At 41.0% G+C, this 22,171-nt stretch overlaps 1 protein-coding gene across 1 annotated transcript in view; it reads left to right on the top strand.

Annotated features, from left to right (window-relative positions):
• LOC143036792 (hemolymph clottable protein-like) overlaps positions 1–22,171 on the top strand; it is a 54,342-nt gene that overhangs the window by 6,783 nt on the left and 25,388 nt on the right. Inside the window, exons 5-17 of the mRNA XM_076204535.1 lie at positions 596–905; positions 1,368–1,562; positions 1,676–1,831; positions 4,748–4,831; positions 6,191–6,381; positions 8,217–8,382; positions 8,599–8,799; positions 9,887–10,069; positions 10,285–10,502; positions 10,654–10,756; positions 11,676–11,789; positions 13,590–13,709; positions 14,883–15,128. Coding sequence (XP_076060650.1) covers positions 596–905; positions 1,368–1,562; positions 1,676–1,831; positions 4,748–4,831; positions 6,191–6,381; positions 8,217–8,382; positions 8,599–8,799; positions 9,887–10,069; positions 10,285–10,502; positions 10,654–10,756; positions 11,676–11,789; positions 13,590–13,709; positions 14,883–15,128 — 2,287 coding nt within the window. The remainder of the gene's footprint in view (positions 1–595; positions 906–1,367; positions 1,563–1,675; positions 1,832–4,747; positions 4,832–6,190; positions 6,382–8,216; positions 8,383–8,598; positions 8,800–9,886; positions 10,070–10,284; positions 10,503–10,653; positions 10,757–11,675; positions 11,790–13,589; positions 13,710–14,882; positions 15,129–22,171) is intronic.

Genomic DNA, 22,171 nt, shown 5'->3' with positions numbered 1-22,171 from the left:
CAACATTTGCTAAAAATCATACAATCATTTTACATTTACATGGCTTTGTCTTACAAAAGCTATCATGGTGTGTGGCAACATTAATTTCACAAATGTAAATAATATTTATGGACACATACAATGGTTTGTTTAATCATATTAATTCTTATGTCACAAAAAATGCTACGCGATTTAAGGGGATACTACAGTAGTAGCGTGTTCCCACACCATAAACCACCTAACTTTAACCCTTAACCCTAAACAAAATATTTTTTTTTAAATGAAATATAGTTATCCAAGTACCTGGAGTGATAGGATATCAGAATATATATGTTTATGAGGGTCTATCTCTAAAACCCTAGGAGTTCGTGAACAAACAAACAAGTTAACAAACAAACAGACAGAGGCTACTACTTTATTATATTATATATATATATATATATATATATATATATATATACAGTAAATATACATATATATATATATATATATAATATATATATATATATATATATATATATGTGTGTGTGTGTGTGTGTTAGTTGAAGCTCAGGCTCTACACCAAAGGCGTATCAAATACGTGTATGCATACAAAAATGAAAATTTTCTTACACAGGTATGTGCTAACCAAAATCCCCGACTACCTAAATGAAGGACATGTTGATTACATCGAGATGACCGTCGAAGAAGACGTTCAGAGTGACATAGGCCCCTCTGCATCTGGCGCCCTCAAGAGCAAGGGTGGCCATGGCAAAGGCAGCAAATCTGGATTTAAAGGCAGCAAGAGCTCTACAGGAGGCAAAGGCACATCCAAGGGTGGCAAGGGCGGAAAATTAAGAGTCGACGTCCCTAAGCTCGGAGACGATGTCTACGTTCTCTCAAGGGTCATCAACTTTGATAAGTGCCAGACTTTGGTCAAGTTCCAGGTGAGTCGAATCGAAATCCTCTTGCCCTAAAATAGCGGTTTCCAGTCTGGTCTCAATCTATTTCCATACAAAAGCCAAAATCGTCCTAAAAAGGGGAGGGGGTCAAAACATGCACCCCTTCACAAAGTGAAACTACCCTCTTCCTTCTTAGCACCTTGAGGGTGAAAGGTCGCTTACCTCCGCCATAATGTGTAAGTCAGTTACCGTGCACCAAGACAGATTTCACTTGCCTCAAGGTCCTGAAGGACGAAGCTGGTTTACCCTCGATTTCTTCTGCACATGGTGACAACTCCCCCACCCCTCTTCGCGCCCACTCTTCCCACAGGAACACGGAGCAGATACGGAAAACATCCATATTTGCCGCGTCATACATTTATCTGTTCACAATAATATTCCTCTTCGTCTATGCCTATCTTTTACAGGCTCGTACACCTTCGAACTCTCATATTATTTCTTCTGCAGAACTATGGGTACGGTATCTACTGCAAGATGGGAACCTCACAATGTGGTACTCTCCTGAGTCGCTCTTCCACGGGGTCTTTCATCCTACGTGGCTCCCCCGATGCCCTTCGTATCGAGAAGGTCGAGATCGAAGGCAATGTCCTCATGAACCCTCTAGGCTATGAGACCGAAAAGATCAGGACCGTCACCAACCAGGTGGGTGACCGAGCACTTTTCTCGGGGTCAGCAGTGTCCTCGACTTTGTCTTGATATAAGACCAAAAAGAAGTGGCAGTTCTCATGATGAATTTCTGCTAACTCTCTCCGCAGATTCTCAAGCTGAACGCGGTGCGTCACCAACGCACTCCTCTGACACTGCCGGAATCCACCCGTCAAGTGGATTCCTTCATGTACGAAGTCGAGTCGCCCGTGAGTTCAGTCCGCGATGCTTTTCACCCCTCCGTGCACCACCAACCAATGCGGCAGGTAAGGAAGTGGTTCAGATCTGTATGAGCACGCGCGTGTGTATATGTGTGTGTTTACCTAATTGTAATTACCTAACATGAAAGGAGCAACGCTCGTTGGGTCCCGTCTCCTACTCTCCTATTGATCATACCTAACCTCAGGTTCACGTACGATTCCAATTCGGTTTGTATCCTTAATTTCCACTTCTACGACTACTCACTTCACTTTCTACCGACCCCCAGACCGGCAAATGTCTGGGCCGTGGGGGTGCGCTTGCAACCCACTCCCCATACGGGTTTCCCTGTAACCAACCACAGTGGGAAGAGCCTCGGAGGGGCGGGGGCAACCACTGAAACACAGAGCGAGTCTCCCTCCGGAAGGACACGGAGAGGTATGTCAGAGATGTCGTCGAGGAGGTCGAGGGGAGCCTTGCTCCAAGTGATCTTGGGCCTGCCTGCCGGGCTCTGAAGAAGCTCCTCTTCCCCAGGTTTGCTCGATCCGGGTGGCAGATGAACCGTCTTGATGGGCACAGCGGGGTGTAGTGCTTCTTGGGCCGAGTATTTTGAGCAGCTGTACTCGGCAGAACTCCCCGCGGGGCAGTTTCCTGCTGCGGATGGACAGCCTCTGGTGCCCGACCCGCCCATCCCTCAAGGAGGCGAGGAGGGTAGTGGCTCGCTTGAGGGGTCAGAGGGCGCCTGGGGTCTGCCGCGTTAGCGCTGAGCTGCTCAGAACTTGGGGCGAGGCCATGATCCGTGGGTTGCATTCTGTAGTTACTGGTGTTTGGCAGTCTGGTACCATTCCTACTGACTGGAGAAGGGGTTTGGCCACCCCTATCTGGAAAGGGAAGAAAGAGCAGCAGGATTGCAACTGCTAGCGTGGAGTAATACTGTTCAGCATGCCTGGTAAGGTGTTCGCCCACCTGCTGCTGTCACATTGTCGGGACCACCTGTTGAAGACTCAGAGACCTAAGCAGTCCAGGCTCACGCCCAAGAAGTCTACCACAGATCGGATCCTGGTGCTACGGGTCCCCGTGGAATGCCGACGTGAATTTCAACGTGGGTTGCTTGTAACTTACGTTGATCCCCAGAAGGCGTTCGATTCAGCGCACCGAGAGACACAGGGAACTCCTGAAACTGCGTGAGATTCCCGCGGGGGTTACGGAACTTATTGCAGGGGTGTATTCAGATACTGAGACTGCTGTCAAGTGCGGTGGTGGGGGCGGGGATATCGGACTTCTTTCCGGTCTTCTCGGGGGGTCAGGAAGAGCTGTGTCCTTGTCCCCACCTTTTTCAATACTTGTATGGACTAGGTCAGGGGTTCTTAACCTTTTTTCTCCAATTCCCCACTTTTTAGTGGGCCAACTCTCCATTTTCCACCACAGCATCGGTCTTTGACAAATTCGATTTTAACCCATGCAGTGTTTAGTACGTAAATATACGCTTTGCGTTTTTGTGCCATTTTACGGCCCTTAATTTGACAACAAGACACTAGGAACAAACAAAAAGAAACAAAAACACATCGATTAAAAAAAAAAAAAAAAAAAAGAGTGGTTCTTCTGTGTGACCGGTCATTCCCCACTTGGCAACTCCGCCATTCCCCACCAGTGGGGAATTCCCCATAGGTTAAGAACCACTGCGTTGTGTGTTGAACCGAATCTCCTGCGGGGCATCAGTCGGCAATTTCACGGTCTCTGACCTTGATTCTACACATGATGCAGCCATCCTTGCAGAAACTCTTGAATTCTTGGACTGGGCTCTCGGAGAATTTCATGAGGAGTCTGAACCACTGGGTCTCAAGATCTCCTGGATCAAGACCAAGAGCCAGACATTCGGTGTCTTGTTCGATGGCACAGTCGAGTCTGTGGAGGTGTGCGGTGTGGACGTCGATGTTTCGGATAGATTTACATACTTTGATAGTGAGATTCCTTGCACTGGAGATTCAGCCGAAGAGGTACATCATCTCCTTGGGCTGGCCCACGGTGCTATGAATTCTCTTAATGTAAGTGTTTGGTGTTGTCGGTATGTGTAGAAGGACTAAAGTCCGCGTCTTCAAGACTCTAGTGATCCCTGTCGTACTTCGTGACAGTGAGACATGAACACTGAATGGAGATCTGAGGAGGCGACTGAATGCCTCCAGTACAAAGTCACTAGGCAGAATCATGTGGTATCGCTGGAATGACATATGTCTAACCATCGACTTCTCTGTGAGGCTGATACGAGAACATGAAGTTTCTTCTATTCGGCCCTTTAGCTCTAATTTTCAGATTTTCTTTTTCCACCTTTATGCCATTTCTCACAACAACCATTACCCTTTCGCCTATTCTATCTTTTCTGTCTATTATTCCCCAGGTGTAGATAAGAAAAAAAAAAAACAGTAGTTTGGTCTCAACTAAGCACAAAATATCAGGGTCATTTACCCACAAGTCATTATTTATCTCCAACCTGGCCGATAGTAAACCATTTACAGTGGCATAGTGATCTGTTTTTTTTTTCTGAAATAATTTCCTCATATTCTGTTTGATCACAAAAAAAAAAAAAAAAAAAAAATCTTCCATCATCATTTCATTTATTTTTTATTTTTCCTATTCCTCTTCGAATTTCCGTATCTTTGCACGTTCATCTTTTACATCTCTCCTAATCCAAATATTTTTAATTTTTTCCTCTCGTGCTAACCTCCAAGACTTGTTGATTACTTTATTTACAACGGCTTGTGATTTCATTTTTATCCTCATTGGACGCGAACCATTCCTCTTGTACTGACCCAACCTAAACATGTCATCAATTTAATCCGTTGCATTTGATTCATCTACCAGAATCATGTGTGTGTGTGCACATGCAAACGTGCATGGGTAATGTTTGTTACAGTATAACTTACCAGCATGAAAAAAGATAACGGACTTTGTATTGAGTTTATCATGATTATTTTCTCCTTCGGCAGGACAAACCACACGGCTTCTACCCGTTACTCTCCGTTTCGGGGCTCCCTGCAAAACATTTCGAAGAGATGCAGCATATGATAGTGGTTAGTAAGATATACAAGGGTGTGCTGTTTTCACTGTACATTTGAGCATGATAGCAATAGTTGTTTGTAAGAAACACGCGGGATCATATCAGGTGGTCGCATTGTTAATCGTTCCTTCTCTCTATCTATCTATCTATCTATCTATATATATATATATATATATATATATATATATATATATATATAATATATATATATATATATATATATATATATATATATAAATTTTTCTCTCTCAGATAAGAAACAATGGTCTCAAACTGTCAGGAAATGGATTTAATTTGGAAGTGGGTAGAAGCAACTTTGCCCACCATGTAGTTAATGAATGGAATAAACTTCCTGCAGAGGCAGTGCAATGTAGTTGAGTTCGAAGCTTTAAGAATAATTTAGATAAGCACCTAAGCAAAATGCTGTAATGAGCGTCATTTATTTTATATGATTTGTTTACTTGTTTAGTTATCATTTGTCTGTTTATTATTTGTTTGATTATCATTCATTATTAGTTATATATCAAATCATTATTATTTACTATTTATCTGTTTCTTTATTATTTAACTATACCTATGCATTTATTTATGTATTTAATTTATTATTATTAACATTAATATATTTCTATTTGCTCATTCATTTATCAATCATTGTCATTTTTTTTCACATCCTACATAGATATGGACCAAAAGGTCTCCTGTCGGCATGCCCCGCTTTTGTAATCCTTTGCCTTAGTATCACACATTTCTTTCTCTGGATGGAGGTGTGCGGCGCACAACTAGCACACCGTGAATATAATCCCCTGATACTGATGACTGGAATAGTGCCACCATACTTCACAAATCTAGTTGTAATTTTAAATGATTTTGTGGAATCAATGAAGATCTAAACGACTAATTCTAATTTGTCACAAGGTCATAGTTTACCTAACCAAATCAACCAAAGCAAATTCCTTTAAACAATTTCAGAGACACCTCTGACATCACCAGTTTCTGACAGGCTGTAAAGTAATGTGACCTGATCTTTTGTACAAGTAATTTAGTCTGCTGGAGAGGTTTTCTGATTAGAGACCGAAACATACAGGTCTCTTGCTTTATCTTTCCGCATTTTTTCCATGTATGGATATCTTTTGTAACAGACACACACACACACGTGTGTGTGTTGCGTGTGTGGAGGCAATGCACTATTCCCATGGTTTTAAGGATAATTGGCGACAGCTGTCTGGGTGAAAGAATACTTTGCCACATCTTTACTGGTAATACACACAATTTTTCCTGTTCTGAATTATCTTCCCAAAGGCATGCCCTTTCCTCAATATTCCTTGGTCGTCATACAAATGACCATACGTTTGCATCATTCTCTTCCCTGCAGGATCAGATCAAAGATATTTTGCTTGAGCTCAGGAAGGACTTGGAGGAGTTCAGGGCAAAAGAGGAGAAACATTCGAACTTCGCCGATCGCACGAACATCCTGGTGGACTTGATTATGATTCTCGACTACGATAACCTCGAGAAACTTTTCAATTCCTTCGATGTCAATAATGAACACGAGAATTTCATGAGGTGAGAAATATATGTGGCTGAGATGCATTATTTCTTATTTCCGCACCACGGCTTGGTCATTCCCAATGGCGCTTTGGTAGTACAATATGTATTCTTATTTCATCGAATCTATTTCAGGCGAGCCTTCCAACAATTTGAAAGTCGTTATGACGAATGGAAATAAGTTCCATCGTTAGGATTCGAACCCTTTCTTGGGAGACTGATCATTCCAAGGCAAAGACAATATCTTTGTAATAATCGATTGACCGTTACAAAGTACCTCCTGGAGCACAATCTTCTCATTCCCCAACGGCGGTTGGGTAGTTCAGTATGAATTCTTATTTCATCGAATCTTTCTCTTGCAAGCTTTCCGACAATCTAAATCGTTATGACAAATGGAAATGAGTTCCAGCTTAACGATCTGTGAGTTAATAAAAAGAGGTAATGTCCTTGCTTTGTAACGAGCAGTCTCTCAGGCAAGGGTTCGAATCCTAGCGGTGGAGCTTATTTCCAAGTGTGCCAGTTGTTTCCTTCTCGCTCTCCAACCTTTGCATGAGCGACTGTTTCTTAGAAAGCAAGGACGATACCGTTGTACTAATCCATTGTCATAACGACTCTCAAATTGTCGGAAGGCTCACGTGAAAAAGATTCGATGTAATAAGAATACATACTGTACTACCTGAGCGCCGTTGGGAATGACCAGATCGTGCATCAGGTCGTTCCCTTGAACAGTCAAAGGATTAGTACAAAGATATTGTCCTTACTTCTGGAAGAAGCCGTCGCTCATGTAAGGTTTCTAATCTTAGCGATGGATCTTATTTCCATTTGTCGTAACGACTCTCAAATTGTCGGAAGGCTCGTCTGAAAAAACAAAACAAAACAAAAAAAAACGATAAAATAAAAGACACTGTACTATTCAAGCGCCGTTGGGGAATAAGCAGCTCGTGGTTTAGATAATTCTCTGTAAAAGTTAATGGGATTATTGCAGCGGTATTGTCCTTGCTTTGTAATAAAGAGTCGGTCAGGCATGGGTTCGAGTCCTAGTGGTTGAACTTACTATTTGCCATAACGACTCTCAAATTGTCGGAATGCTCGTCTGGAAAAAAAAAAAAAAATGATGAAATTAGAATGCATACTGTACTTACCAAGCGCTGTTGGGAAATGACCGGGTCGTGCTCCATGTCGTCCCTTTTAACGATCAGTGAGTTAATAAAGAGGTGATGTCCTTGCTTTGTAATGAGCAGTCGCTCAGGCAAGGGTTCGAATCCTAGCGGTGGAGCTTATTTCCAAGTGTGTCATTTGTTTCCTTGTCCCTTTCAGTTAACATTCCATTTCCAAGGCGCTCCTGTTTTCACTCTAACGTGTTTGTAAAATACATACTGTTTTCCTAAAACGATCCCTGGTTCGGGCTGAATTAGCTGTGAGTCAGAACTTTTTTTTTTCAATATATATTGTTACGAATCTCTTGCAATTAACTCCCCTTTTCTATGGCGCATGATCCGTGATCATAGAATCACGAGCGATGGAAGGAGCTCATAACACAATTGTCTGGGTCAAGGAAAGGTAGGAGTGTCACTTTCTTCACTTTATTCTGACTAACGAACAGGAGGATTTACACGTGTTTAACACCGGGTCTAGGATTGCACTACTATCCGGGGTATGGCGGGCGACGCCGTGACCCCCCCCCCCCTGGCGTCCCCCCACGCATACCCTTGCTACATGCCCCTTGCTTCCTCTCCGAATCACACATCAATCACACGTTACAAATTACGTCACGTCCATACTAACCATCCAGGCGCACTATGCAACATTCATTCATACTCTTTCGCCACAATATAATGTCCTGTGCTTCACAGAGATATGCTTGTTGACACCATGACCAAGGCAGGGACAGATGCTGCTGTTCGAGTGCTGGTGGAGCAGATCAAAAGCCGCACCATTAGCACCGAGAGGTCTGCACAGGTCTTCATGGGTCTCACCAATAGCCTTCAGATGCCCGACCACTCCTTTCCACACCTCTTGGTGAGTCTCCATGTCATGGGTCTTCACTCATCCTTGGAAGTCTCCATCTGTCAATGTCTAAGTTCAGGTTGTAGTTTTCACTTACCCCAATCCTGATGCGGAGACATCTTTTGCCTATGTCTCAGTTGAAGTCCCCTCTTACACTTTCACGCCTGATACAACCGAGAACCTTGTATGAGAGTCTAACTGGCCACATGTTTCTTTTCGTTCTTCCAGGAGTTGCTCAAGAGCTTAGACATGACTAAAGAATTCGACCTGACCTCCTCTCTCGTCCTCAACATGGCGACAGCCATCAACCGGCTCTGCTTGATCCCTTTGGCTGACGACACCCAGCAGAAACTCCTCCTGGGTCATCGATACTGCAATCCCAGAGTGATCCTCGCACAGTTCCTTCCCATCGTGAAAAAGGGTCTCCAGGTACAGCTTGTGAACGTTCCTCTCACTCACACACATATTTACTGATGTGATGCAACTGTTTCAGCAAAACATTCCCATCAGTTAATCCGGTGCCATCGACAATTTCTATCAAATTTGGAAGAAATACCTCAGACTTTAGCGGACGAAAGTGCCCAACATTCAGACGCTACCGATAAAGTTGGACGTTGCCAAATGTTGAAAACAGTTATCTGAAATACTTTATACCTTGCGCTTTGATAAACCTTAGTGTCAATGAATGGATCAAAATTAATAGATAAGTAGATTACCTAAAAGAAGATATTTCTCATGTAATAATTTTGGCGATTAATGGTGATTATAATAGTATGTTTCGGTCCCACAGTGGCTCATTTCTTTACTTGCTAATTTGCCAGCTGGCATGAGCTCATTTACAGTTGAACAAGGAGAAAATAGAATAGATAACTATCTCGGAACAAATCATTCGTAAGAGTCAAGTCATTACAGTAAAATAATCAAACCTCGCCGTCGCGAGCCTCAATCACACCATCACGGAGTTGGATAAAAAGACAGATTTGGACGGCAGGTGGTAGTCACTATCACCCTACGCTATAAGACCATACCAGGTTTTGGCTCTTTGGAACGCTCTGTAATGGTGTTATTGGTAACACAGCGGCCCAGCATTCTGATGGACCCCGGATCGAGGTTCGCGACGGTCGGGTTTGATTGCTTGGAAGATTTGACTGTTACGAGTGGATTGTTCCAAGATCGTTACAACAGCGACGCGAATAAAAACCTCAATCATATGCTAGTACCTCACGTGTGGCGTCAGGTGCTAGATAAAAAGATATATTTGGATGGCAGATGGCGGTCACCATCATCCTACGGTATAAGATCATACCAGATTCTGTGTTATTGGTAGCGCGGCAGCCTAGCATTCTGATATATATATATATATATATATATATATATATATATATATATATATATATATATATATATATATATATATATATATTTATTCTTGGAACATTATAGACATAAAAATTTCACCAACATCACAAAAGCTTCCCTGATTTATTTTTTCTTTCTTTTTTGGCGACACGCTCAGAACGACAACAGCGCAAGCCACAGGATGGTCTACCTTCATGCCCTGATCATGATGAACACAGCTAAAAAAGTATCCATCCTCAAGCCCATCATCATTGGCTCGAATGAGACAGACATTCGTGTCCGCAGCCTGGCCTGCTACGCCCTGCAGGCCTATAACACTCCAGCACGCATGGTCAAAGAGGTGGGTATCCATAAGCAGAATGATAATGTCGAAGACGTATGAAATCTGGTGAGTCAGCGAACCAAGACCGGTGTGGAATGAATCGTCATTAAGAAACAGTCTTGAGACATCAGCGTCCGATGAAGGATACCTTTACGTGATACCATTTGTCGACTGTACATGGTCGGATTCAATAATGTTTCCACTATGTGATATTACTACTGGCTTCTCCACAGGTCTACAAAATCTTGATGTCCGTGTTTGAATACCAAGGTGAGCACCACATGGTTCGGATTGCAGCAATTGGCTCCTTGTTGACTTGGAAACCCGACACTGCTTGGTGGCACCGCCTGGCTGTGGCCTCCTGGCGGGATCCTTCCCGACAGATGCAGTCTTACATCAGCCACATCATTAGGAGCGTCGCAGAGCGGCATGGCGAGAAATTCGACACCCTGTAAGTATTTTTAAAGACCTCTTGTGCCGACAACCAGGTCTAACATCAATGGTTAGCAGTCAGAAGACCCTGTTTGTCTAAAAAGTGTCACGACTTCGAGGCACCTCCCTGTTCCCTTTGCCGATGATCCCAACCACTTCTGTGTCCACAGGCGTCAGCGTGCCAGGCATGTCCTGCCCATGACCAAGCACTTCCCATCCTCGAAGCGATTCTCCAGTTCCCTCCTGATCGGTGCCTACCTCGAAACCATCGAGGTGAGACTCTTTTTCAGAATTGCATTTATGACCTTACTGGTGTACACTCACTGTCGTTATCCGTACGGTTTCACAAGGTCAGTGTATAAAAGCAGCAACGACTGCAACAGCACTGTAGGAAAGAGGCCAAACTCAGAGTATGGGAGTCCAGTATATTTGACGTTTCGCCCAGCCGAAGAAGCCCTGCTGGGCGAAACGTCAAATATACTGGACTCCCATACTCTGCGTTTGGCCTCTTTCCTAAAGGTCAGTGTACTTCCTGTGTGGATCTTACAATTGAAGTATTAAAAGTAGGGGAAGATCTGTCTTATATAAAAATGACCAATGCCGACAAAAATATCAGAGGAATCATCACATGAGAACGAAGATTTTATTTCTAATATCACGTTCCACTCGTTAGAGCTTTATCAAGTACATGTATTTGATGAAGCTCTAGCGAGTGAAACTTCGTCCTAGAATTAGAAGCTTTGTTCTCAGTATGGTTTCTTCTGAAAAGGGCTGTATTCCCATCAGAGAACAGAATTGGTTGAAAGTTTTGTTGTCATTTCGGTAGATACAATGTCACTGCTGATATAATCGGATCTTATTAGGATTTCCTACAACAGTAGGCCATAAGATACCGGCCAGAGAGAATTCACAATCGCCAACCGTTTCTAAAAGCTGAGTGAAGACTTCCACATTTGTGCAATGACCACCTGGCTACGTAACATTCACCTGAATACATCTTCTTGATTTAACTTATATGAAAAGGGTTGACCTGATAACCTGTTTCAATATATCCAAATCCTTCTCACTCTTAGACACGTCAACACATTGCTTTATATTTATATACTGAGATGAATAAGATGCAATGAATTAGCTCTGTGTTATGTTCTAATGAGAGCCTTCCCCTAACTAGAAATCCTTTTCTTGTGTTCAGACGGGAGTCATCCTGAACTCCGAGTGGTTGTACACCATGAAGAAGTACTACCCCGCAGTTATTTACGAGGTCGTTATCGAACAGCGGGGTAGCTTCCTGAATCTTCTCTACGAGGTAAGTATACCACTACTCTCGATGAGACAGGTAATGCAGTATATTTAGTCGACACCAAAACACCCTTTGTGGTGCAGAAGAATACCTTCTCATGGTAGACCCATTAGCCCTCTGGCCAATGGTCAGTCCATGCTGAAAATCCCTTTGCGTGTTAGAGAGAGGGCTCGCAAGCTACCCTTTAGAGGGTGAGGACTATATCTTGCCTGGGTTCTGTTTTAATTTCTCTTACTCTCTATTGTTTCCTTTTGCTTTCCTTTTATTTTCGTTAGGTGCTCAATACTTTCCATGATATAAAAGAACTATGCTTTCTATGAATACTATGATCGAATTAATGAATTAATGTCATTACCATGAAGTATGACAAAAATATATATAATCTATACTTTTAACAAAAGTTCATTATATATTTCTTAACATAACATCACTAATATTACAAATGCTACAAGTGTTGCTATTTTTACTGCCAGTGTTATCATTAATACCATTTCCACAGTCACTATCACTACTATTATCACTATACTATTCTTTTATCACTGTTACTTCTGCTACAGGTATCACCGCTAGAAGTCCAGCTAAAATCCTCATAAGTATAATTTCTACAATGTCTTCCTGTGAACCCTGTCATACATTTTCTCGAAATCCATAAAAGACAAAAAGACATGCCTTACCTTTTACCGCTATCTAGAGCGGTCAAAAGTTTCTACGTGAGTATTAGAGCTTGTGAGGAAGAATTGGAGAAAGTAAATGGTTTGAAGTGAAAGTGGAGCTGTGCCAAGGCTATGTAATGTTTCCACGATTGTTCAAAATGTCATGGATAGGGTGGTACGGAAGCTAAACGCGAAGGTGATGGGAGGCGGTTTCTGGCTGGTGAGGGAGAGTGGAAAGAAGTGGGAGGTGAGCCAGCTGTTGTTTGTGAATGACAATGCGCTCGTGCTGGATTAGAGGAGGGTCTAAGGTGGCTAGTGGCGGAGTTTGGGAGGATATTTGAGAGAAGAAAGCTGAAAGTAAACGTGGGCAAAAAAAAAAAAAAAATGATGGTGAGATGTACAAGGATAGCAGTGAGGTGTAGGTGAGTTTTAAATGAGAGAGGCTAGAGGAAATAAAGATCTTTAGGTATTTAGGGTTACGTGTAGCTAGGAATAAAGGAGTGTGGGTGGAAATAAATTATAGAGCAAGGGAAGCAAGTAAATGTATTGAAGAAATGAAAAGGGTCTTGAAAAATAGGATTTGGGTGTGAACACAAAGAGAAGACTTACGAATGTGTGACTGTGCCCACGACACTGTATGAAGCAGACTTGGGATTAAAGGGAAGTAGAAAGGAGTCTAAATGTGTTTGAGAATATGGTGGAGGCTAGGAGGGTAGACAGAGTGAGGGATGAGGGGTTGAGATGGAGAGTACGATTGAAAAGAAAAATGGCAGATAGGATTGATCAAAGAATACTGGGATTGTTTGGGTCCATGGAAAGAATAAGTAAAGAAAAAAATGTGAAAGGCAGGGGTGGATGGAGTGAACTTGAGGGGAAGACTAAGAATGGGATGGATGGATGGGTGAAGATGGCCTTGAGTATGAGGTATATGTATGTATGTATGTATGTATGCATGCATGTATGTATATATGTATCACTTCCAATGCTACTTCTATTTCTAAAACCACTATTTCCATTTGCACCACTAGTATTAGTGCTACTACTTGATCTGTGATTGTTCTTCCATAACATCCAGTTGTGAGAACCTGTGATTAACAGGATGATCATCATCCCTTCACCATTTGCCTGATCTCCTTTTCCTCATTTTCCCCAGTACGTCTTGAACGGTGACATCGGCAAAATTTTTGATTACGTGTTGTCCACCTCGAGAGACATGCCTGATATGAAGGATATTCCCAGCAGTATTGCCAAAGGCATGTATAATGAAGCACTGGTAGGTCTCTTATCTTATTTATTTACTTTTTCCTGTTTACATTGGTAGATCTTCCACATTGCAGTTAGGATGATAACCCTTAATCGATGCTCTCAAAGATTGATTTATGAAATTTTTGGCTCGAAGGCCAAGCGCCGGAGCCGGTAGGCCATTCAACGCATAGATGCTCTCAAAGAGGAAGGGAAGCAGATATGAGAAATTATTTGTACATACCCTAAACTGCTTTGAACCAAATCTTTGGGTTGCCTCAGCATCAAACGAAAAATATGTGGTCACAGAGAGGACAGTTCACGTGACATATATTTGCTTAACAATTATGTCAGCCTAAGTCACTTAGCAATTCATTTCCAGTTCTCTTGTGATAGCTTCATACTTGGAATTCCTGGACAGTAGAACAACTTATACGGACTCCGAATTCAGATGATACTTTGGTTTACAGATCTATCATGTATCTTTAGTAGAAAAAGATTTGTTACAGTATTATCACTGACATCGTTATCATTAACATCTGCAAACCACCTAAATCACCAGCCCGACACTGCACACCCCTATTCCAATCACTTAACCGACAAACCACATACTGGTAGGTGACCTGAACGCACACCACCTAATCTGGTCTGACACATAGACAACAGACCAAAGAGGACACAGAACACTAGAGCAAATCCCCAACCTAAACATATGAAACTCAAGTAACAAGCCCATCCGCCAAACCCTCAATATAATCAACAACCAACCTTCCCTGACATATTAATGTGTTCTCCATCCTTACGAACACAAACAACATGGGGAAAACATCTGCTACGGTGCCTCTCACTTCCTAGATGTGAACGTGGAGGGACCTACTTTGAAACATTATTATTATTATTATTATTATTATTATTACTTCATTATTATTATTATCATTATTATTATTACTTTATTATTATTATCATTGTCATTATTATTATTATTATTATCATTTTATTATGATTGAAATATCATTATCATTATCATTTTTATCTTTGTAATACTTATTATTTACATTACTATCAATAGTTATTGTTACTACTATAATCATGATAATTATATTATTATTATTATCATTGTTGCTGTTGTCATTATCATCATCGCCATATTACTAGTGACAGTATTTTTGTTACTATTCCTATATCGATACAAACCACTCCGCAGATGGCCCTGCGCATGGATGAATATACACACTTCGACAACTTGGAAACACCTAACGATTCTAGCGACGAGTACATCCTGGCGACCAGGCTCTTCTACAACGTGCAACGCATCTTCAAGATGGATTTCCACCAATTAGGGAGACTGTTTGGTTCCCCTTCACCGTCATGGAGTCTGATGAAATTCATTAATCCTGTCCAGATCTTTGTCTCTTTCCCCACCGACATCGGATTGCCCTTCGTCGGAACGGTTGGTGGAAATTAATTCTGGTCACACGCAGTAGAAATCTGGGTGGGCTGACTTGACAGTGGGAAACATACTGGAGGGAGGAGGTTAATTAAACCAAGCGCCAGAGCCTTTCATGTTTAATTTTACGAACGACTAGACGACGAAGAACTGGTATATTACGAAATATGAAAGTGACAATCCATTCCTGCTACCTCAAAAAATATATGTATAATTTCAATTTGTTTATGTATATATATATATAATATATATATATATATATATATATATATATATATATATATATATATATATATATATATATATATGTATTTACCTAGTTGTATTTACCTAGTTGTATTTTACGGGAAGGGGAGCTATGCTCGTGGGGTCCCGTCTTCATATCTCATTTTATCTAAACTATTTTTAAATTCATGTATTGTTTTTGCACACACCACTTTCTCATCTAACTTGTTCCAACTGTCTATTACTCTGTGAGGAAAGCTGTTCTTTTTCAAATCTCTTCTATAGCTGTCTTTTTTTATTTTCTTTCCGTGTCCTCTTGTATTTCTGTCATCCCATTTTATCAGATTCTCTCTATCAGTAATTTCTATGCCTTTCATGATTCTGTAAATAGCTATCAAATCTCCTCTCTCTCTTCTTTGCTCTAGTGTCTGTAGTTTAAGTTTTTGTAGTCTCTCTTCATATGATAGTTTTGAGAGTGTTGGTGCCAGTTTTGTGATTGCTCTTTGTATTCTTTCAAGTTTTTTTATACATTTTTTTGTACTTGGTGACCATATCGTTGCTGCATATTCTAATCTTGGTCTTATCAGGGTGATTAGGATTTTCCTCACCATTTCTTCATCCAGGTATGTAAATGCCACTTTGATTGTTCTTATCAAATTATAAGTTTCTCCAAAAATCTTATTTATATGTTTCTCAGGTGACATATGATTCATAACAATGACTCCCAGGTCCTTCTCATTTTCTACTTTTTTTATTCCTTCTTCTCCCAAATTATATGATCCTGTTATTCTATTTTTGCTTTTTCCAAATTCCATGATACTACACTTTTTTGTATTGAACTCCATCTCCCACTTCCTACTCCATTCTTGTACTTTATTTAGATCCCTCTGTAGTGATTCACAATCTTCTTCAGTTTTCACTCTTTTCAGTAGTTTTGCATCATCTGCAAAGAAGCTCATATAGCTTTCAATTCCTTCATCCATATCATTAATATATATAGCAAACATTATTGGGGCCAGAACTGTTCCCTGCGGGACACCGCTTATTACTTCATTCCATTTTGAGTGCTGATCTCTTATCACTACTCTCATTTTTTTTCTTGCAAAAAGTCTTCCATCCAATTTAGCAATTTACCTTGTATTCCTCCTTCATATTCTAATTTCTTAAGCAACTTCTTATGTGGTACTTTGTCAAAAGCTTTTTTTAGGTCTAGAAATGCACAATCAGCCCATCCATCTCTTTCTTGTATTATATCTATTAGCCTTGAATAGAAACATATTAAATTGGTGACGCATGACCGTCCTTGTCTGAATCCAAATTGCCTTGGATTTAGTACGTTGTTTTTTTCCAAGTATTTTACCCATCTACTTTTGATAATTCTTTCACAAATTTTTGCTATTGTACTTGTTAGAGAGACTGGTCTATAGTTGGTAGGTTCTTCTTTATTTCCTCCTTTATATATAGGTACTATATTTGCTTTTTTCCAATCTTCTGGAACTTTTCCTTCTTTTAAGGAACTGCTTATTATGCTATGTATTTTGTCTGCCAGTTCATTCCTGCATTCTTTCAGAATCCAGTTTGCTATTTCATCTGGCCCATGCGATTTTCTGACATCAAAATTACCCAAGTGTGTCAATATTTCATTCTTTGTTACTTCTATTTCTTCCATAGGGGGGACTTTTTCTTTCCACTCAATCTCTTCAGGTTGTATATTTTCCCTTGTAAACACTGATTTAAAATGTTTGTTCATAATTTCTGCCATTTCCATTTCCTCAGTGTATTCAACTCCTCCTTGTCTCAATTTCTCCAAGTCTTGTTTGTTTTTCAGTTTATTGTTTACAAATCTGTAGAATAGTTTTGGTTGATCTTTACACTTTTCTATAACATCTTTTTCATATTTTCTTTTTTCCTCTCTGCACTTTTGTACATATTCATTTCTATAACCAGTATATATTTTCCATTTTTCAGGTCTTCTGTCTTTTTTCCATCTGGTCCAGGCTTTGTCTCTTTTGTCTTTTAACTCCCTACAACTTTTGTTGTACCAGCATTTTACATATTCTTTTTCTTGTTTTTGTTTTGGGACATACTTTTCCACTCCTTTTTTGTAAATTTTTGTCAAAATATTCCATTTCTCTTCCACTGATGTTTCTTCTTTGTATATTTCCTCCCAGTTTTCTTGTTGGAAGAATTCTCTTATTTTATCAAAGTTTGTTTTTTCATACATCATTCTTCCTTTTCTATATTGTTCATTTCTTTTGATATATTTTTCTTCATTAAGTTCCAGTTCAATCAATATGTGGTCACTTTTACCTATTGGTGTTTTATATTCAATCTTGTCCACTATTCTAGGTTCAGATGTAATTATTAAGTCTAGCCTCGATGGTTCTTCTTCATTTCTATACCTAGTGTTCTCTTGTATCCATTGTGTCATTGAATGGTCAGTAATCATCTCAAGTAGAGCATTTCCCCATGAGTCATCACCACTCTTTACTGTCATTTCTTCCCAGCAGATTTCTTTGCAATTAAAGTCGCCCATCATAACTATTCTTCCTCCGTCTTCCATTATTTTAGTTAATGCTATCTTTGTGTCCTCTAGCATACTTTTATATTCACTCTCTTCCCATGAGGCTGTTTTCGGAGGCACATAATTGATCACAAATTTTCTGTTCTTCTTATCTCTGTCTTCCACTTCTATCATAATCATCTCTACTGTATTCTTTCCATATATGACACCTTTCACGTTTATATCCTTCTTAGTCAGGAACATAACTCCACCCCCTTGCTTTTTCTCTCTGTTTCTAATCCAATAATTGTATGCATCATGTCCTACACTGTTGGGTGGTAGTGGGCCTTTTAATTTTGTTTCTACAATTCCCATTATGTCCGGTTCTTTTTCTTTCAAATAATCATTCAGCTCATTCAATCCTGTTATTAATCCATCTATATTTGTGTAAGACACTCTTAGTTTTCTGCCACTTCCATTGTGTTCTCTGTTTCCCTTATGTTTTTCTTTTGTATGTCGAACTTCCTTAGTTTCATGTTCACTACTCTCCAATAGAATCTCTCTTTCTCTGACTCCGTTCTGTTCTCGTTTTTTGTCTTAGCTTCCAGTCTTTTCTGCTTTTCTTCCTCTCTTTCCTCTTTATTCATTTCTCTTTTTATCCATATCTTTTTGTGTTGTTCACTTGTTGCTAGTTTCCCTGTTTTGGATAAGATATTCTTTGCCGTTGTTTGTGACTTGAATTTAATCTTAATTGGTCTGGTCTTGTCTGTGCTATACTTTCCGAGTCTAAATTTCTCTTCGATTTGTTTCATAATTCCTGGTTCATCTTCCTGAACTGATTCTAGTAATTGGCTTACTTTTTCATTTTCCTCTTTGATTCTTGTGGTTCTATCTGTGTTGTGTTTCTCTTCCATTCCTAATATAATTATACATTTCTTCTTGTCTGCTAAATCCCTTACTATATTCTCCTTTTGTCTCATCACTTTAATAACTGAGTCTTCAGTATGTTCTTTCAATTGCTGTTTGACTATGTCAGTGAATGAAATCTTATTTCCTTCTTGGGTTTGCTTCCAATTTTTACTTTCTTTAGCTATTGTTTCTCTGTTTTCTTTACTATTCTTCTTCAATTCCTCATTCTCCCCCTTTACCTCTCTTAACTGTCTTTTTAGTTCTTCTATTTCATCAGTTAAGTTTTTATTCGCCTTTTCCAGTTCTTCCAATCTTTCAACCCTTTTTAAAATGGTGTTCATATGACCTAACCTACTCTCCAAGTCCTCGATCACCTTATCAACCTTCTTCTCTAGTCTTGTCAGTCGGGGGGGGTTTGTGTCCCCCCCACTCTCTTTAAATCCCTTGAAAATATTCTCATCACTTTCTGCTATATTGCTCCTATCTATACCTCTAATCTTCACATTCCTATTAGACATGTTATCATCCAACTCGTCTTGGGGTCGTTTGTCTACCTTACGGCGGCCCGTCAGGGCCATTTCCTCCACCTCCTCATTACCTTCCATTTCCCCAGCAATCCCTCCCCCTCTCCTCTTTCCTTACTTTCCCACTACCCCACGAGCAATTTCCCCCCCCCTGCAAATACAAAAAGGCACTTCTCTTTGCGTTGGTATCCACAATCTGCACTTTTCTTCAGAGCGTTCTTCAAGCCGTCCGTTCGTTGAAAGTGTGTGTGTGTGTGTGTATATATGCTAATAAGAACACGGTACGTGTGTTCACTTATGCAAAGTAGACCACTTGGAAAAAGAAAGTAACGAAGCAGAGCGCTTTCGTATATCACATCTTCAGTGCAAAAAGTACATAGTTGAATTAATAAATATTTATTGTATGAAATATGTACAGGGATAGATACATTAATATACAATACGGGCAACAGCCCGCCAGTGGGGGAGTTGTCGTGCCCTAGTGGGTGGAAGGTGAGGGCGTGGGGAGGTCAGCGAGGGGGGGGGGCGCTGCCCTGAGCACCCCAAGCATCACGTCCATGGGCGTGTGGCGGATAAGGAGGGCAGCTCTCGTTGCCCGACTGATGAGGAGGCTGCCTTCTGCAGGGGGAGGGGGTTGTCTGCGGCGCTGGTCGGAGGGCCTCCGTGGCCGGGCAGGACATTAGGTAGTGCAGCAGCGGGTGGCGGCTGTGCCTTCCACAGTGATCGCACTGTTGCCCCTGGAAGCCGTCGTACAGCTCGGTCCCTGGTGCAGTAGCCCAGCCTGACTCTCTGCAACAGTACGCCGTCCGCCCTGGGCTGTTGATGGAAGGCGCTCAACGTCTGATAGTCGGTGGTGGCGGCGTACCCAGCAGCTTGTCTTTTTGTTCCTTCTAACTGCCGGTGAGTCTAGTGGGCGCGGTGGGCTGCGGCACGCCTGGCTCGCGCCTTCACTTACGACAGACTAGGTGGCACGTGCCTGGTCACGTGGGGGGCGCCAGCGGCTCCTCTTGAAGCAACGTCGGCGGACTCATTGCCTCGCACGCCCACGTGGCTGGGCATCCAGTGCAGCCTTACCCGACGTCCCTGTGCGGGAAGGCTCTGCAGACTGCTCAGGATGGTGGTGACGAGTCCCACGTTGTTGCTGGGGTACGGCTGCTGGAGGACGTGCCACGCCATCCTGGAGTCTGTGCGTAGGAACACAGTGGCCTCCTGGCGGTTCTGGGCGTGCTCCAGGGCCAGATGGATGGCCACGAGCTCCGTCTGTAGGGTGGAGCAGTAATCCAGCGTCCTCACGAGCAGTTCGGTCCCAGCAGTGATGGCATCGGCGCGGCGCCCGTCCTGCCACTTTCGGGGTCGACCGAGCCGTACAAAGTTGAATAGAAATACACAGTTTATATATACATGAAGAAGGAACAAGGACAGTTTACATAAAAGCAGAGGACATGTACCCCCTGGGAGGTGGTAGGTCAGGTAGCAAGGGGCAATGCGTCCCACTAATGAGGGAGGAGCGACATTAGGTCACACTCGCACGGTTACGTTTTACCTGTTATTCTTTTGCTTATTTCTTGGCAGATAAAATTGTCAAGTTTATATAAGCCTTTATATAAGTTAGTATTTTGATCACTGGTGGTATGGATCAAACTACACTCTATTAATTTTCATGCTATTATGTTATTGGTGTAATAGATGGCATGGGCATTACCCCAATCAACAGGTTGATTATTTAATTTAACGTGTTCGAAGATTCTAATAGAGTTATTGCCATCCTTAACATTTTTCTTATGTTGTTCAACTCTAATATCTAAGGGTTTGGCAGTTTGGTCTATGTAAAATTGATTACACTTTTGCAAGGAATTTTATAAATGCATCCTTTTTTAACTTCAATACTATTGCTGATGAACATATGTTTTACTGCACTATTATTCTTAAAAACTATCTTTACGTTAAATCTTTTTAATAATTCTGTGGCACTTAACAAATTTTCTTGAAATGGCAAAATTAAAACATTAGGATAACTAAAAGATGATTTTTGTTGAGAAGTTAAAAATTATTTCCTTGCAAATTTGTAAGCAATACCAAGGAATTATTTAGGGTATCTTGCACCTCCAGGTGCAATTAGGGTATCTTAGCACCTCCAGGAGGTGCTAAGATGAGAGGGAGGGTGGAGGGGTGTGGAGTGTTTTCAGGGATGAAATGGGTGGGAATAATTTTATGCCTTTTCCTTTTTGGCTACCTCCCTAGTAAGGGGGAAAAAGCCTTGGTATATGTATGTATGTATCTTGATTTTAGCCCAGTGTTAAAAACATTTCTGATTTCGTCATCAATAAATTCAGGACTACAGTTCCTGAAAATTCTAATAAACATGGAAGAGAAAACTAAACGTTTAATACTATTTGGATGAGAATAATAATAATGAATATATGAGCTTACCTTGGATGGTTTACGATATATGTTAAATTTAAGGCTGTTGTCATGATGTAGGATAGTGTAATCTAAGGTAAGGTACCATTTTTCTCAGTGCCCATGCCCTCTATTACATCAATAACATAATAGTAAGAAACTTAATGGAGTATAGTTTGATGCATACCAACAGTGATCAAAATACTAACTTACAAAATGGCTTATATAAACTTAACAATTTTATCTGCCCAGAAATAAGCAAAAGAATAACAGGTAAAATGTAACCCTGCGAGTTTGACCTAATGCCGCCCCTCCCTCATTAGTGGGACGCATTGACACTTGCAACCTGACCTACCGCATTCCAGGGGGTAAATGTCCTCTACTCTCAAGTAAACTGTCCTAGTTCCTTCTTCATGTATATATAAACTATGTATTTATATTTGACTTTGTGCTTTTTGCACTGAAGATGTAATATATGAAAGCAC

Source organism: Oratosquilla oratoria, chromosome 21 (genome assembly GCF_046742065.1).
Source record: "Oratosquilla oratoria isolate Oo_2021 chromosome 21, ASM4674206v1, whole genome shotgun sequence".
NCBI lineage: Eukaryota > Metazoa > Arthropoda > Malacostraca > Stomatopoda > Squillidae > Oratosquilla > Oratosquilla oratoria.
This window is presented reverse-complemented; position numbering and strand designations above follow the sequence as displayed.